This window comes from Lichenostomus cassidix, chromosome Z (assembly GCF_008360975.1).
Source record: "Lichenostomus cassidix isolate B80296 chromosome Z, HeHo_3.0, whole genome shotgun sequence".
In the NCBI taxonomy this organism is placed as follows: Eukaryota; Metazoa; Chordata; class Aves; order Passeriformes; family Meliphagidae; genus Lichenostomus; species Lichenostomus cassidix.
This window is the reverse complement of record NC_139511.1, coordinates 35,095,789-35,114,460: the sequence shown is the minus strand read 5'-3', so window position 1 is coordinate 35,114,460 and position 18,672 is coordinate 35,095,789. Positions and strand designations below refer to the sequence as shown.

Below are 18,672 nucleotides of genomic sequence, written 5' to 3'. Positions count from 1 at the left end.
CACAGTTAGGCTTTGAAAATAAAATTTCTGTTTAGTCTGAAGGAAGAACACAAATCTTTTTTCATAAAAATTCCATATTCTAATACAGATAACATAGATCTGGCAGGATTTCTGCTCTCTGTGATGCTAGGTTAATTGCTGGAAAAATGGCAAATAATTATTTGATTAGAAGAAATTTAAGTGACTCAAGATACTACCTGTCAAATATTTTTAGGCAGATATTAAAAGATATTATAAAATAGAGCACTATTTATACTCCAAGAAGGTAACACTCTGAGTGATTACCACCCACTGCTATTTACCACCTGTTTACCTGCTAATGTTTGTTGAAAAATTACAGTTTAAGAAACATCCAAAATTTTACAACGTTCTTGTCTGAAAAAAGATTTTGCACCAAACAATACCTGATTTTCTGACTGGCATTGTCCATCACTGCAAATGTGGTTCTTACATGTTTTTAGCAGTGGGGTTCCAAAGTCAGAGGGGCACTGTTCATCAACTTTTGTTCCTACACATAGCTCATTACTGGCAAGTTGCAAGGTATGAAGGATGACAGAAACATTTAAAAATTCTCATGAGTTCGGGTGTTCCAGGTTTAAGATTAGATTTATTACATTTATTCATTGTGAATTACTGAGAAATGGACATATGTCCAGTCTGGGATGTTGTATTCCAAATGTAATTCTACATGAATTAAAGCCACAAAAATAATATAAATAATTCAATATCTATGGAATCAGCAAATGACAACACATGAACAACAATTCAGGTGTGAAAGATAAAAAAAAAAAAAAAGAGAAAGGATTAAACCATTCAAAGAGATATAGATACATATAACCATAAAGGCTACCACGTAAATATGAACATCATATTCATATCACTGGTAGATTTTTTAATAGTGCCTTTGAATCTGTAATATTCAAGTATGCACAACCATGCTCTGAAACTTGACATAATTTGATTCTACTCAACATACATTTTCAACACCTGCAGCATAATCTTAGAAACATTTCCACTGAGACATTACAAAAATATATTAGAAACATCAAAATAGAGACTACTCTCTTCGGTACCTCCATCACACATACACACTTTACTGGAGGTGAGAGCTATATCAGAGAATTCTCTGTTAGAATTTCTCGATCTGTCCTTATGTAGAATATCCACAGAGAATATATGTCTGCCCTTCCCAAGATGCAAAATATTGTCAAATTTCTGTGTAGTCACTGCAGAGACAGAAGAAGAAGAGACATATTTGCCATGGTAGATTCCCCACCTCCACTCACACTCCCACCCTGCCCCAATATGACACAAGATGTTGAAAGAAGCTTGTTTTCTAACACAGTTTCCTAAGTATAACAGAGAAAATGTTCAGCATTACTGTGAATCTATCGCTCACACATCGCTCTAAACTTGGGGCAGTCTGACTGAATATCTACCACTTCTGGGCTACAAAGAGCAAACTAGCAACAAGATGTAGACAATTTCCAAAGGCTTCAAAAATAACAACACTTCATTGCAGACAGCACAGTAATGTGCATATGGGTACTTGCACATCAATCTTCCTTTTCCCCAGTCTCTACCTCTTAAATTCTTTATTTTCCTGTCTGTGAAGAACAAATCAGAACAAAGTAAAACACAGCTATACAGTGTAAGTATGATCTATGAGATAATGATTGTCCACAAAAGTCAAAACAAGCTAAGTACAGGTGGGGATTTTTGGGAGCCCTTGGGAAAGAAAGAGGAAAAAAAGAAAGAAGTCATCATGCCCCAATTCACAGCAACAATACACAAGTAGTAGTTTCTGAAAAGTGATGTTCCATAAAAGAAACTTACACATTTCCTATCATATCTGAAAGGATCCTTCAGGAGAATGCTATAGCTACCTTTAACCTGTCACCTGTGTCTAAGACATCTGAGAGCTTTACAATTATTCATTGTTATATGCACTGCAAATCTTACTCAGATATAAAAGAACATTGATAGCCTCTGATAGTAACAGTGGGTCTATCAAAACAAAACAAGGTTTGGTAGCTGATTGATCACTGAATTCCTTCTGTATTTTATTTCACTGGAAGTCCAAATAACATTTTTCCAGAACTGTGCCTTGAGAAAAATCCTGTCATAGTCCTCTCTTGAGCCAGGCTAACCGCTGTTATCTAGATCTTCCAAAAGTACATTAGGAAATGAAATTACAAAGTGCCAAGGTTCTGTTTCTCCTACTTTAGGAAAGAAGCATATTCAGTGACATACATTTATGTTTACAAATATGTTTCATGTAATAGCAAATATGTTGAGAGTAAAATTATGGGTTAATATTTGGAAACAAGTTTAATGATAAACCTTCCTTTCTCCAAGAGGCTGGTTTCTTCTCACTGTTAATTACTGGAGGACGTGTCTACTCTGTGGAAAAGTAGTTTCTGAGACAGACTTTGCTTGAGGACAGAAATGTAATCTCTGAAGGGTATAGTGCAGCTCCAGGGCATGCTAACATGGTGCAACTGAAAAATAGCCCTTAAAATTCCATACTCAGGCTGGGATAAAACTAGGTTTACTGCAACATATTTTATCAATTGGAGGGCAGAGCTCAGCAACCTCTAGTGTGCTCCATTGCATCCAGATAGTCCTGAAAGAATTTAGTTTTAAGGGCTATTTCACCCTTGAAAATTAAAATCAATCATCTTGATAGTTTTTAAAAAAAGTTCCCATTGGCTCAGAAAACCAGCAGTAGATTTTCGCTACAGGCATAGCAATTCCCCAACCACTGGAGCTAGCTAAAATTCTAAATGTCTTTTTCTTTTCATATTTATTTTTTGTCAAGTGGGACAAATGAGTAATTCTTGTTTGTTATACAGTGGTGTATCTGAGTCCTCCAAACAAGGCATAATGAAAGGACTGGTACTTAGAAAGGAAATAAAGAGACCAGTTATATTCGAGCTATGCAGCATATCACTGTTGAATGAATATTCAGCTCATTCTTTCTAAAGCATTTATTCAATATTTATTTAGGCAAAGCTCCCATTGATTTCCCTAGGAGCTTTAGTTTTAAAGAATAAGGACAATGAGATGCAGTGCTATTTTTAATTAAAACACAAACAAAAATAAAAACAAACAAACTCCCACTCCCCAACAGTTACTAAAGATTGCTTATTCTTCTAAAAAAAAAAAGGGTAAGTAAATCTCACCATGATTGCAACACTATTGCAAACTACACTGCTGCATAGCAGATAAGCATCCTGTCATTGATTGGAAATTACAGTGAGAGCCACAATTTGCTGGCCTGAAGCATAAAAAAGCTTCGTATTCTGAATATCAGTCTACAGTCCTCAGTAGATTCTGGATGGTAGAAAGGCTTTAAAGTAACCATGAATGTACCAGGATACTTTTATTTGTTTTATTATTGTTTTACGAAAAGAAATGCTGTAGGGTTCTGGTAATTTTTTTTCATAAACAAACAGAGTCTTTCACTCTACACTTTCTTTAGAAGAAAAAAATAATACAGGTTTTGACAAGGCTGGGGTTAAAATGGAGCTTTAATAATGGTTTATCAAAGTGGTGGAAAGATCAGACTGCCTCAGGTGTATAGAACAGTCAGTTTCAGCTTATTTAATTTAATGAGATTACACTTTACCAGAACATTGCGGATGGTCAAAATATCTCTTTATTTCACATTTTCAGGAGTGAAAGAGAGTCTTACTGGTAGGACATTTCCAGCTCCTCACTTAGTCCCTATATTTTGTCTAGGACTAGCAATAGCAGCAGGCTTAACTCCTGGGAAATCAAGAAGAACCTGTGTTACCAATTACAGAAAATGGAGATGCAGGGTGTCTTAACAGAAAATATGAATGAGTGACCAGTTAAAGCTGGTTTTTACTCTACCAGATAGTCAATACAGCTTGGTATATGTTTTTCTAACACTTACTTACAGTAGGGAATTTTGATGGAGCTGGAACCCATCTCATCTAGTGTAGATGTCTACAAAGCATTCAGACAACCTGGTTACTTAGACTCAGTCATAATAAGTAGTGAGACAAGCGGCTCTTCTATACTGCAAATCGCCTTTGCATGTGATTTCTTCCTTCCGTCTTTGTCATGACTGCTTCACGTAAGATATACTTTTTCCTTTCATATGTCTAAAAAGGGACTCAGGTGCATATATCTACATTTCAGATTTTTAATTTCCGACAGATAATTCCCAATTTTCCTGTCTCCGCATAAGACAGAAGTTAGTAATGTATCTCAAAATGAGTCATATTTGCTAATAAATTAAACAGCAAAAATCTGCCTTCTGCTCCTATATAATTCTATCTTTAATTCCAGATGTCTTTCAGCTTCAAGTTAGTATTTTCTTATTAATACTCCATAGCAGTAAACATGATCTGACCTCTACCATAATTAGTAATCCTGAAGAAAAAAATGTTCCCCTTCCCTCAAAACTTTCAGATAATTATAGAATATCCATGCTGAGCACATCCAGTCTCATATAACTGTGGATACAGCAGAATGCTGCAGGTGAATTAAACCAGTATTTCAGGCTCCCTGTATGCAATTCGGTCTGTCTAGAGCATCACTTTTGTAGTGCATGTTCCCCTCTAAAGGTTTCACTCATGCTGTCTTGTTCAGAACCTCTGCTCCAGGCCTTCTTTAATAACAACGTATTCTGTTTTCTCTCCTGGTGAGGTTCATTAAGTTATACGGCATCTGACTAATAGTATTTTTTGTACCCTGTTTAACCACATATTTTATGAGATTTTTGTTCTTTAGAATTTTCTTTAAAGTTATTCTGTCACAATATCTCTGAACAGGTGAAACCAGTCGAGATGGGGTTTCTTGTAGTAAATTTTAAACATAACCGAAAAAAAACCCATTTATAAAATCTTACTTTTACAAACAACTAAGGTTTTGAAAACACTTCCTACTTAGATGTAGAAGTGGACAGAGAAACACCTGAAAAAGAGCAAGATCTTCTTCAGCTATTGGCTGAAAAAATGAATCGTAACCCCATTTTTTTCTCTATCCTTTGACACTTAAAACCCTAGATGCAGTTTTCTTCTCTCATTTATTGAGTATGATATTTAAATAATAATTCCATTGTTCCTAATTTTAATCTACTTAAAATGAAGTTTCCAGGATTTCAATCACTTTTCAAATAATTGCGCTGAAAATGTTCATTTAAGTAGATAACAGAGAGTATAATTTTTACTTCCAAGTCCATACAATGTTTTGGTTAGAAAAAAGTAGCTTATGAATTTGTAGTTAATGCATAAAACTTTCTTCTGAAAAGCAAAATAATTGGACATCAACCCTCCACTGTGTTTCACAGATTTAACTCAAGGCTACTGGCATAGATTTCAATTGATAACAGATGACCTACAGAGTATTCCACATCATACAGAGTATAGCATTAGCCTGTAATGGTATACTCACACATATATAAAACACAAACATGTGACATATGAGTAAGAATGATAAAATTCATAGATATAAAATGTTGCAGAGGTAAAATTTCAGTAAACCACAATTGGTTAAACCCTAGCGCTAAAGCTGCATTGTTTTTTACAAACAAATAGTGCAAAACATTTTCATCTTGACAGCATGCAGTTTCTCCTATATGTTTTATGTTATCTCTCAAATTTAGTAGGACAGCTCTTGCTGTAATGATATTTATCTAATACATACTAGTATACTGAGAAAGCCATCACATCTTCAATTTTTAATCTAGAAGTCATACATAGGCCCTGACTGCCAAAATTACAAGTTACAAATTACAAAGAAATTTTATATTCAGGAACTACCAGATCAATATACCAGAACACTTAACAGTGGAAAATATAAGCAATTGTATAGAAACTTATCATAATCAATGTTATCTCTATTATTATGGCTTTTCCATCTCTCTTCATAAAACAACTGAAAACTCAGAGGGAAAAGCAAATTTTAACTTTTCACTTCATAAACATCTTAGAGATAATGTGTACTTCTGGAGTCAGTGACAGGCATAGACAAGACTAATTTCAGTACTTGTTATTTCTTTACTGTTTCTAAAAAATGGCCTGGAGTGTTCCAGGAAGGAAAGCCCTTTGAATTAGTGATGGATCTCACAGCTCCCACCTCTGTTATCACCTTGTTAGTTGATAGCAACTAACATTAAACATTAAAGTACTGAGAAGCAGTTCTAACTTTCCCACAAAAGAGAGCTCTAATTGTGTGGGATACAGCACACTAAAAGCTCAGCCCTACAAGCAGCACCAATGTATAGGTCTACTGGGGGGAGGGCGAGGGGAAAGGAAAAGAAATATTTGAAAGATTTAATGTTTTTTGACAATTCAATTGTTCTTTGATTTACATGTTTGGAGTGGCAAGGTCTCCGGATTGAGACAGAAGGGAGTGGTGGGATATTTGGCCTATTTTTCTCAGCTAAACTCATTAGAAGGCGAGATTGTTGAAATTCTTTCAGAATATGAATCAGTAGACAGAATACTGGTAAATATATCACGAGATCATGTGCTAGTTTTGGCTGGGATACGGGTAATTTCCTTCACAGTGGCTGGTATGGGTCTGCGTTTTGGATTTGTGCTGAACACAGGGTTGATAATATAGAGATGATTTCATTATTGCTGAGCAGGGCTTGCACAGAGCCAAAGCCTTTCCTGCTTTTTGTAGTGCCATGCTGGAGGAGACTAGGGGTGCATGGGAGGCTGGGACAGGACACAGCCAGACAGGTGACCCAAATTGACCAAAGGGATATTCCAGACCACATGACATTGTGCTCAGGATGTAAAACTGGGGGAAGGTGGCGGAAGGGGGGGACATTTGGAGTGAAGACATTTACCTTCCCAAGTCACTGTTATGTGTGATGTGCCCCTGCTGTCCTGGATGACTGAAAACCTGCCTCCCCATCAGCAGTGGTGAATGGATTTCTTGTTTTATTCTGCTTGTGTATGTAATTTTTGCTTTTTCTATGCACAGAATCACAGAATTCCAGAACATTCTGAGTTGGTGGAGAGCCACAAGGATCATCAAGATCAAGTCTACTCAACCCACAAGCTTCTATCTTTCTTTTACCCTCCCTATTCTCTCCCTCATCCTGCTGGGTTGGGGGGGAGTGAGTGGCTGTGTTGGGTTTGATTGCAGGCTGGAGTAAAACCACGACAATCTTATAAATATATGACAAACTATTTGTTTGCATATTTTTTTCTAATGCAACAGAGAAATGTCAAGAGAGAATATTAAACTTGAGTTTTTCTATCATTGAGACAATGATAGAAGCACGTGTGATTTTGTGAGACAAATTGGCTTAGTCAAAAGTTGTCTTTCTTGTGGATGAACATAGATGTACACTTACATCCTCTTCTGTAAGAAAGAAAGACAGCAGAATGGCTGAACATTTATGAAGACATGAAGAAGTTAGCGCTTCCTCTGAAACTTCTGACTGCCATTTAATTAAGATACAGTATATACTCACCTACACAGCAAATGTCATTATTACCACTTATGATATAATTTACATTTAACATACTACATTTTCTTCTTGGGTTCGATTCTGTCATACATTGAGAATGTCATTACTCATCTCTCACTTTCCTTGAATCATGACTCCTCTAATCATGACTGAGTTTGCTCCACACAGCTGGCTCACTGGGCTTAGGGACAAGTGTATTCAAGGGAATTTTAAAGCCTAGAGCAATGGGATGCAAATTGTTGATAATACTCAGTGTAATCAATCCAAGGGTTTTCTGTGAATTCTAAGTCTTTAGAGTAAAAAAAAAAAAAAATTGATTTTTCTGCTGGTATTAGTTTAGATTTGATGTTGATACAAGTTTTTGATGTTACTGTACAAACAACATACCAGAGATGTCTGTAATGTTTTATTCATGTAAATAATTGCCCAGAGATGGCCTGATCTCTGATGAGGTCTCCAGTGCCGTCTCATAGCAGAGACAGATAATAATAAACAGAAAATAAATATTAATGAGGTTAAATGAAAATTAAGGAAGTGACTATCTCCTCCTCTCCAGTTCACATCACCCACAAACTAACAGTAGAAGAATTACATTGTAAATTAAAGTGGTTTTGATAAACAGTACTTTAGTATATTTTTAATGCAATTCCTTAGAATTGTCAGCTAGTCTATGGAACTGTTTGGTAGCAATGACTAACATCAGAATGATATTAATTTCAAAAGTAATATACAATTTTTCCTTGTAGCAAATAATCCCTTCTGTGGTACAGTTGTACAATGACTTGCATCTGATAGTAAAATCAAGGTATGTGTTCACTCAATCCTCTGTTTGAAAACTTCAGCTTCATTAACAGTCATTCTCTGTCAGCTTCAGAGAGGTTCTCTAACCTAACAGTAACAAGAAACTCCTGATATATAAAATAAAATCAACAGCAATCGCACTAGCAGTAGTAGTAGTAGTAGTAAGAATAATAGTAAACATTTATGCATTTATAGAAATTGAGATAATTGTGATCATCATACTACATATATGAAAATCTGAATTTATTAAAGCTTCTGTAAAACTGGGGAGTTTTAATACAGAGAAGTAGGCATACAGAAGTGAGAATTTGCAAGGAAACACCTCTTTATGTCCATTCACTGTAAAAACTAATCTTAATAATTTTTAGTCACAGCTGACTTGACGTGTATAGAGGGTTTAATTATGTTTTGTGCAACACTTCAGTCTTAGAGAGTTTGAAAAAAAAATACTGCACCTATTGGAGTACCAATTTCTGGCAGTTTCTCAAGGGATAATTTAGTAACTCACTGATTTACAACAGTAGAGGCAGTTACCAATAAAATAAAAATGTCTTATAGCTCCAGTGGAAAAAACTTACTGCAGTACTTACTTTAATCTTTCATTTAAAACTCACACTTGACCTTATGCAATTACTTACTAAGGCTGTGCACTTCAAACTTCTTTCAACTATGTTGGAAGTGCAATTCTTTGGGAGGAAGAAAGCATAGGAAAGCTCTAAGCAGCACTGCCACAGAACTTTTAAAATATTTGAGTTTTCAGCACCAATTATTACTTCTCTCGGTTGGATGTGTCAGTTTAACTTTCAGGGGAAACAACAAAAAAACCCACTAAATAGGACCCTAGAAATAAAACTTCATATTTTAGATGGTAGGGTCTGTTAGCTCCAGGCAGCCTAAGAATTTCAAAATCATTTTACTCAAAAGAGGAATATTGTGATTTCTTTAAGAGAGAAATATTTTGAACACATCAATTTTTGATCCAAGAAATTTTTTGTGCAACTGACTTAGTGATATTAGCAATGATGCTTCAAGATGGAGTTTAAAGGTCTTTATTTTGGTCTTTTATTGACAGCTGGTCTTAAGCACAAAGCAAAACTTAGGTATTCAGGATCTATTACAACAGTAAGACACAAATTAAGACAAGAAGAATTGATTAACATAGAGGAAAAAGTAAAAACCCTTCCTATTCTCTTTGATGATTGGCAGCCTACTGGCATATCTAGTCATCAAAATTCATGCAAGAAAACTGAACTTTACCTGGTTTTGGAAACGTGTTTAAATATATTAATGCCACTACCAGAAGCACCTACTGAAAAGGATTTCAATTCCTGGTTAACATCACAAGAAGAAAGGAGTAAAGTATGTTCAAGTAGGTAAATAATGGGTTATACATGGATCTATCATAATCAGTAATTATGATAAACCTTTTCTCCTAAGGCAATTTTATTAATTGTAAAGTACTAACAACATTTGCACCATAAGACTTCAGATGTAAACTGTCACTTCTAAAATAAACTAACTCTGCTACACAAATTTTCACTTCCAAAACAATATATAAAGGGATTTTTTTTTCCAGATTAGATAGTGAAAATTAAAAACATGTGTTAGGCTGGCCAAATTCTCTTTGTAGGTTATTGTTCATTGCTTAATTTAAATAATTTAATTTATTCTTCCCATAATAAGTTTACTTACCCATAGCATGGGCATAGTTCTTGTATTTCCAATTCAGATGAGTGCTTTGACATAGGAGTTAGGACTTATTCCTAAATAAGAATACTACACATTTATAAATAGTAGCACATATGTGAAAAATCTGTTCATTCAATTCAGCCATTTGACACTGTAATGGATTTTACCCTGTTTTTGAGATGTATCTGAGAAAGCCAGTCTTAAATGTATTTCATACTTGATTTGTTTTATCCTTCAGAATCCTGTATTGGAAAGAAGCTTGAGCCTCTTCCTCAAACCTTGCTTCCTAAATTGTAATAGTGACCTCTAGTGCTTTCTTTACTGGTTTGCTGTGTAATGCAAGTCTTTTTTGCGATGGTTTTAATATGCCTCCCTGTAAGCAGCTGATTTAGTTCTGTGCAGAGTGCCAAATGCTATTAACGTGCAATTCAATTATCATGGTCTTGTGAAAATGGATGTATTCATAAACTGTACAATGCAGAATGATGAAGAGAATTAAAGCTGTGACTGGATTGCAGTAGGGTGTTTAACAAGAGGAACTTAGTATTCATGTTTAGGGCTACACTATGCACTTGAGTATCAAATGAGATATCATTACTGAATGACAGCACAAGATCATTTTGGTGCTGCAATGTGAATGTCTGGCTCATGGGAGCAGGTTTAGTTTACAAACCATCCATATGCAAAACCCTGGGCTATAGATCCACTGAACACTTCAAACTTCTCTGCCATTGCTCAAGGGTTTCCAGGGAGCTGTCCCCTGCCACTGGGCTGTAAGGTTATTCCTGAACATTCCTCTTCTCTTTGGCATTCACTTTCTTCCCATGGAAGCATAATTACTGCCTTTCCCATTCCAGTGATGCACCACCAGTGCCTTAACAGGAAGGGGAGAAAATATGTTCAGTTCAGGTTGTGAACATCTGGCATTTAGGCACTGCACTACCATAGAACACAAAATGAAATCCTTCAGCTTGTTGAAGCTGAATCAAATGGAACAAGAATAACTCAGTTCTATTGCTGAATTATAAAAGCCCTGAAAATTAGTTTCTTAATAAGTTTTTTCTTTTTTAATTTAAAGATAATTAACCTAATTCAACACTGAAGACAGAGATTTTCATATATATAGATATAGATATAGATATATGATTTGCCTCATAGAGAGCAGATTGTCTTTAAAACTGTAATCACAGTCTTCATTCTGTGATACCATCCTACTGGCTAACTAATTTTTTTTAAAAAAACTTTCTGTTGGAACAGTTAGCATTCTCTTCGGTAGTCATGCATGAACAATACTCCCTAAGCAATCAATGCAGAGACCTTAAAGTCTTGCTATCCACATTTTTCCTTGTTACATTTCTACTGCTTTTGAACTGCACTGTGATTGCCATTAAAGTTGAGTGCCAGCTTAATCCAGGAGATGCAAATACTAGCTTTCAAAATTTTCAATTGCTAAAACCCACTACACAATAGAAATACTGCACAATAGAAATCTGCCAGTAATTTCCATGTAAGACAATATTCCTTGAAAAATGCTGCACTTGAAGAAACAAAAATTAAAATAGGGTTGAACATGCATCCCTTAGCAAAATGCTGCTTTCAGGTATTCTTATACTGTAAGCTTTGTACACAATATATTGTACATAGATTTGTGACAAAAATCTACAGAAGGATTTGAGAACATTTTCAGGCTAGCAGCATGCTGTCATGATTTCAGAGCACAAATGTTTATCTCAAAAATTATATTTATTCTAAATGCAAATAAAATATCCCAGAAGTTTTCAACACACTCTGGACTGAGTTTTAAATCCTATGCACTACTTACATTTATTCTCTGCTACTGCCATGTGCCGGGTGTGAACAGACAGGAGAAACAGCAGCTTCAAGAAGATTTCAGGGACAGAATCCATGTTCACATTCATTGAGGCACCCAAAAGAATCAGAGTATTCGAAACAGCTGCTCTGTACTTCAGTTCTGCTCCTGCCTCTTCCCACTGCCTCTCTCTGCCTCTTCTCGCAGCGCTTCCCAGGGGCCAGACACCTCAGCCAGATGCGCTCCGCATCTCCCGGCACACGCACGCACACCTCCGGCTCTGCTCTCCGCCCCGCAGCAGCAGCCGCTGAGGAGCAGAGCGAGCCTCTCGCCCTGGCTGTCACGGCAGCACTGGGGGCTGCACTGCCAGCCTCCGCGCCCCGCTCCCGCCGGCAGCCCGGCGCTGCGCGGCGCTGGACACCCCTGGCGGCGGCAGGTGGGAATCGTGGATGGATGGATAGATAGATGGAGAGATGGATGGGTGGATGGATGGAGCGGCCCCGGCGGGCACACACGATGGGCGGCGCGGGCGGCACGTGAGCGAGCAGCGGAGAGCCGGGGCCGCGCTTGGCTCCGCGCTGACCGCCCTGCCCGGTGCCTCGGGGCGCCTGCGGAGCGCTGCCTCTGCCTGCCGCCAGCCTTTCTCTGAGCGGCAAGTCTTCTTCCTTTCTTTCAATTTTTTTCTTTTAAACACTTTCAGCTGCGAAAGCGTTGCAAGTTCTGCTCTCTTAAAGGAAAACGTTTTGCCTGTGTTAGAGAACCTAAGCCTGCGAGTAAAATGAGCAGCCTGCCCTTCACTTGAGAAGTGAGCACAGGACTGAATGATCCGCTGCCCCTCAGAAAAAGGCACCACCACTGTCCCTGGAGGGCTCTACAGATATTAATACGGGCATTAAAGCATTATATTCTCAACTCCTGAGAGTAAATGCCTGTAACATAAACATGTGATTGCACCTAGATTTTCCAAAATACTTTAGCCCCCAAATACACACCTAGAGCATTTTGCTTTCTATATTTTCACAAAGGGTAAGCTGTCTTTAAACTGTCCTAATGTTTGTATTCGGGAAAGAGTTTCAGAGGAATTTTAAGTCATTGTATTTGGACTATATCCTAAAAGTGTGTGGGTTTTGTTTGGGGTTTGTTCTTTGGGAGGTTTGTTTGGAGGTTTTTTGCAAAAAAGAAAAGGCTGAATTACTGTGTATGCTAACTACAGAAACATTATTTCTCAAGTATGAGAAATGTAAGTGCCCATTAGCAAACTCATGACATTACTGAGGGTAAAAACTGCATTAAAGGACCACATCAATGGATTCATCAATGCTTCTTCTGCAGTGCTTACACTGTATGAGCTGTCTTTATATTTTGGCTGAAATTACTATGACAGTACACAACAAAAGGACATGCCTTGTGACTGTGAGGTGTATAAAAAGCAGACTTAACATTTTTAAATTCAGCCCAGTGGTCCAAACTTTGTCTTCCTACTTCATGTGAACTGCCTAGCAGGTCCTACATACCAATGGGATTTTCCATCTAAAATGTACTGTTGTCTGTGGGTTAGGCACTAGATAACATCTTGCTGAGTGTCCCTCCTGCATGCTGCAGAGACTCTATTAAATTGCCATGTGGGATTGTTTGGTGTCATGAAGAACTGTGGGATAGAGATGAAAAGTGAATTAAGCTCCCAAAGCTTCTGAACTTCAGTTGCTTATTTAAATCAACTTCCTTCTTTGAGGAAGAGCCCTTGCTCTTGTTCATCTACCGAGGTAAGAGTAAAGTGTGTTTTGACTTCATGCTACCTAAGCCAGACTATATTAGGTGATACAAAAATATATTTCAGCTCAGTCAAAACAACTAAAAAAAAATTGTAAGGCAGTTAATACATGTTTTTGTTACAGTCTTTTAAAAATAGAAGATCAGCATGATTAAGAAGAAAAGACCCATTTCTAAATTGCTATATTGAGTAGAAAGTTTCAGGTGAAGTTAATAATCTATTATGCAGCTGGTCTTCCACTTCTCTGTGTCAATTTTTATTTGAATGAAAATGCATGGAGGAACTGTATCAAAGATTATGTGAATCATAATCCTAAATCAGCCTTTAAATTCTAAATTCTGTTTCCAGAGTTTAGTACAACAATAGAGTCACTTGTCCAGAAGCTGGATTTCCTTACTATATAGTTCCTTGAGTTAATATTGACCTTCTAACTAAATTAATATGAGCATAAAAATGTTCCATGTGCTGCATCCCATCTCTAAAGAATATCCCATGAGATGGTCCTTGACTCTGCAGCTAGAAAAAATTTCATGCTTAAAAATAGGACAAATATCACATAAAATCTTGGCAAGGACTTTCAGTGTAATGATGTTCTTTAGGATTAGCTCTAAGATCCCCAGGGCTTTGAATTAGGAAGAATTATCATTCTGGTAATGTAATGCAAATTCAGTAAAAAGGCCAATGCCATTGTGAGTAAATATTTGTCCTATAAAATAGCTTACAGTCACCAAAAAGGAACATCTAACAGAAGAAGGTCACAGGATTTTGGGCTTTTTTTTTTTTTTAATGAATTGCATGCAAATGTACACATGGATATAATGTACTTATATAATTATGGTAAAGCCAGTATTAGGATAAAATCATATACCAAAATATGTACATATGTTTCTGTTTGGACAGATAGTATTACAGAAGTCCATGCAGTATGTATCTGGAATATCAAGATAATAACCTATTTATCCAGGGACGAATCTATGGTATCTAGAAAGTACATAAAATAGCATAGCTTGATTCAGCCAGAATATTGCAACCTCCTCTTTGCTTCTGCATTATATCTCACTTCTGCATTATATCTCACTCCTGCATCTGTGAAATATTTCTGCTCACGTAATCATATCTCTATATTCCAACATCTCATTTGCCATTTCTCTTCCATACAGTGTCCAGATTTTTCACTAACTTCTGAACTTTTCTTTGGGGAACCCAGACAAGTCTTTCTGTTTCTTAAAAGCCTCTTTTCCTGTTGTAATTTTTTAATTTCCTGCACTCCTCCAGTGTTTTGTTTTTCTTCTCATATCCAGCTTTTGAAATCTTCCCCAAATTAAAAAAAAATATTCATTTTATTTGTCTTTGAAATGTATCATTATGACCACTTTATCTGATAGAGGATCTTTCCCACTTGGTCTTTGTATATGTATTCTTTAGGAAGACTGCAAGTTCCCCAGAACAACTGTGTCTTGTTACAGATTAATCTTTACAGCTAAAACATCTGCAAAATTAGGTGTTCAAAATTTGAATTAGTTGATCTGGGTATTGCCAGCCTTCATTTACAAATGAAGGACTTTGTAAGGAAGTATTTTTTCTTAGCAGACAAAAACACATAGAAATTAATCCTCTTCAAAATTATTTTCACTGTGACTTTTTGTCAATAAAGAAGAAACACTTTTAACTTCATGCTAACCATACTCCTGGTGCTACTGTGATCTGCTTATTAATTGTAAACCAATTTAAAAAGAACAGTTTTAAGCACTCTTTTGTGTTTCTGATACAAAGGTAACTTTACAACAGGACAATTGTTTTCAGTGTATCATAGTAATTCACTACACATTATTTAATAACAACAAAATAATAATTTGCTTTCAAACCACAAAAATAGAAGTATGAAAAGTCAACAGGATCCATACTATCTGACTGAAAATATTTGTTCTATTCCTTCCCAGTAAATGCTTTATTCAGAGACATCAATCAAATTAGAAATTAGCTATTCACATACTACCTTCTGCACCTCAACTTTCACTAATTCAGCTTCATCAAGCCCACATTTACTATCCAACCAGCACTGACACTTCAACGTTATTTCAGAAGACTAGAAAAAAAGATAAAAATTTTAAACGTTTCTTTTTTGTCTTTTCCTGTTTTGTTTTCTTGGTCCCCTCATCTGCCTCATGGCCTTGGTTAACCCTCCTTTTAGTGCCACCTGCTGCAGTTGTGTTGGTATTACAGGTTTCTCTTTACTGCATCCAGTCACATAACGCAGCTGGAGAATGTACCTTTTAAATGCAAACTGAACTCTTTCATGATCATGTAAAATCTGCTTCTAAATACTATTCCCAACCCTGCAGAAAAACATTGCTGTAATTGTCTGCAGAGACTGCAGAGAGCAGAAATGCTCAAAGACAAATACAAATCAAAAATAAATGAACAGAGCCACATAATGCCAGGTACACTAATAATGATATTTGTAACGTTTTTAAGTCATTTTTTAAAGCAAAAATAAAATTCATATCCATCTAATACTGCTACAAAATTTTTTTAATCATAGATCTCTATAGTAGGTATGCCATAAAGTAAAAAATTATTTTCAGAAATAAGGATGGCATAACTACTATGCTTAACAATGTGTTGTTATTTTGGTTTTTGTTTTGGTTCATTATTTTTCAGTAGGGTCAGGATAGCAAAGTTTATCTTATTGCAAAGCTGCAAATTTCCTTTCAGGCTGCATTTGTTAAAAGGGGAAGGGATGGAAGCCATCTGTGTGTGGCTCATTTTACCATTTATTGCACCTACACATGACTTCATTACGGATTTAAAAGCTTCATTAAGGATTAAATCCTTCATTAAGGATTTTGTTTTCTTCTCAGGTGAGACACAGAACACAAATCAGAGTAAACATACCTCCATGCACATACAGAAGAATTCATGCCTTTAACACTGCTGTAAATCTGGGTTTGAAGGTTGTAACAAGATGTGTGGCTGCACAAAAAGCTTATTTCCTGCTGCTGTCTGACCATTCTGGTTTTTCACCTGAAAGGATGCTGTGAAAATCCTGGAGACAACTTTTTTCAGAGTTCATGAAAATGCTTCCTCCTAACACTTGTGAATCTTCTCTTTTCACACTCAAGAATTTTATTATTTCCACTGTAAACACTCTGTGTATTGTGGCTCCCAACACAGGAAATAAATACAGGGCACTGGAAAATGAATTTATACATAGAATCATAGAGTCTTTAAGGTTGGAAAAGTCCTCTACGATGATTGTGTCCAACCATTTCTTGAGCACAGACATCTGAGCCATTAAATCATGCTTGCAAGCACCACATCCACATGCCCTCTGAATTCTTTCAGGTATTGTCACTCCATCATTTCCTTGGGAAGCCTATTCCAATGCCTGACCACCCTTTCAGTCAAGAAATTATTCTTAATATGCAGTCTAAAGCCCCCTGACACAATATGAGGTCATTTCCTCTTGTCCTGTCTCTGGTTGCCTGGGAGAAGAGACCAAGCCCCACGTGGCTACACCCTCCTTTCAGGTGATTGTAGACAAGATCACCCCTGAGCCTCCTTTTCTCCAGGCTAAACACCCCCAGCTCCTTCAGCCACTCCTCATAGGATTTGTGCTCCAGATCCTTTACCAGCTCCACTGCCCTGCTCTGGACACGCTCCAGCCCCTCATTGTCTTGTAAAATCAAGGGGCCCAGAACCGGACACGGGATTGGAGATCTGGCCTCACAATAAAGGAGCACAATCCCTGCTCCTGTCCTGCTGGCCACACTATTGCTGATCCAGGCCAGGATGCCTCTGACCTTCTTGGCCACCTGGGCACAGCTGGCTCATGTTCAGCCATTGTTGACCAGCACCATTGATCCTTTTCTGCTGGGCAGTTTTCAGCCTCATCACTTCACTTTCTTGAACCTCGTCTTGCTGTCTTCATTCCATTGATCCAGCCTGTCCACATCCTCTGCACAGCATTCCCACACCCCAGCAGATCAACGCTCCTACCCAACACGATATCATCTACTAACTTAATAAGGGTGTATTTGTTTCTCCTGTCCAGAACATTGGTAAAGATATGAAACAGAACTGCCCTCAAATATTTTTTAAAATATTAAATACTTCATAGTGATAATGGTAAGAACAACATCAAAACAAAACCAGTCTTTAGTAAGTATTTTTAACGTCTCACATGTGATATGGGTAATTTTTAAAAGGATATTATACAAAGTAATTTGTAGAAATAAATGTGTGAATAATAACAGGAAGCAAGAAAACAGTATTGAAGAACTTTGTGCTCAGGTACTTTGGTGATCTTGCTCCTAATGAGCCCATGTCTTGGAGGATAGAATATCTAAAGACATGGAGATTAGAAAGGCACATTGAAGTAATAAAATATAATATGGATTTATCATTGTACACAAAGCTCATGGTTCTCTTTCATACCAGATTCCTTCCTAAAGGAAGAATATAAATTCTTGACATTGGATGCATACGAATATGATACTGTTATGATGTTTCATTGATAATGTGAAAAAGATGGAGGATAGCCAATCATATTGTCTTGCATGGGAGAGAGGAAATTTATGTGCTTTTGCAGTTTGACAGGCTTTAAGACAGCTAGTTCCCCAAGACTTAGTCCCGTTCACAAGATTCTTTGATATCTGGCTGATTTGTCTAAAAATACCATTTATTTGACACAGAACATAACAAACATACAAACATAGAACAGATTGACACACATAGACACACAATGAATACATAATTGCAACACTATGGTAGCTAAAAATGCAATTATGGGGTAAAACCTTGCTTGAACTATAGAGATAGTTAAAAACGCAAGAAATGCTTGCTTGAACGATAATGCAAGTTAAGAAATGCTTGCTTGAGCTAGCTGAAATGCAAGTTAAGAAAGGTACCTATAAGTTAGCCGGAATAATACAATTTAGGAAACTCAAATGATCTTACCAAATCCAAATTTGGAGCTGGAATACATTAAGATTTCCTCACCCAATCCCTCGGGAAGTAACCACAGAGCTTGCGTCCAAACTCAGGGGAGAAAGCTTTGCTTCACGTTCCAGTGTTCATGTAGAAAGCTTCTAGCTTTCTGAGATTTCGTGAGCTTTTTATAGGATAAAAGTGTGTATT

The 18,672-nt window shown here is 36.8% G+C and overlaps 1 protein-coding gene across 1 annotated transcript in view; it reads right to left on the bottom strand.

The window, feature by feature from the left end:
- CNTNAP4 (contactin associated protein family member 4) overlaps nucleotides 1-12,121 on the bottom strand; it is a 204,814-nt gene extending 192,693 nt beyond the window's left edge. Inside the window, exon 1 of the mRNA XM_085042316.1 lies at nucleotides 11,775-12,121. Coding sequence (XP_084898442.1) covers nucleotides 11,775-11,871 — 97 coding nt within the window. The 5' untranslated portion in view covers nucleotides 11,872-12,121. The remainder of the gene's footprint in view (nucleotides 1-11,774) is intronic.
- Between the last annotated feature and the right edge of the window lie 6,551 nt (nucleotides 12,122-18,672).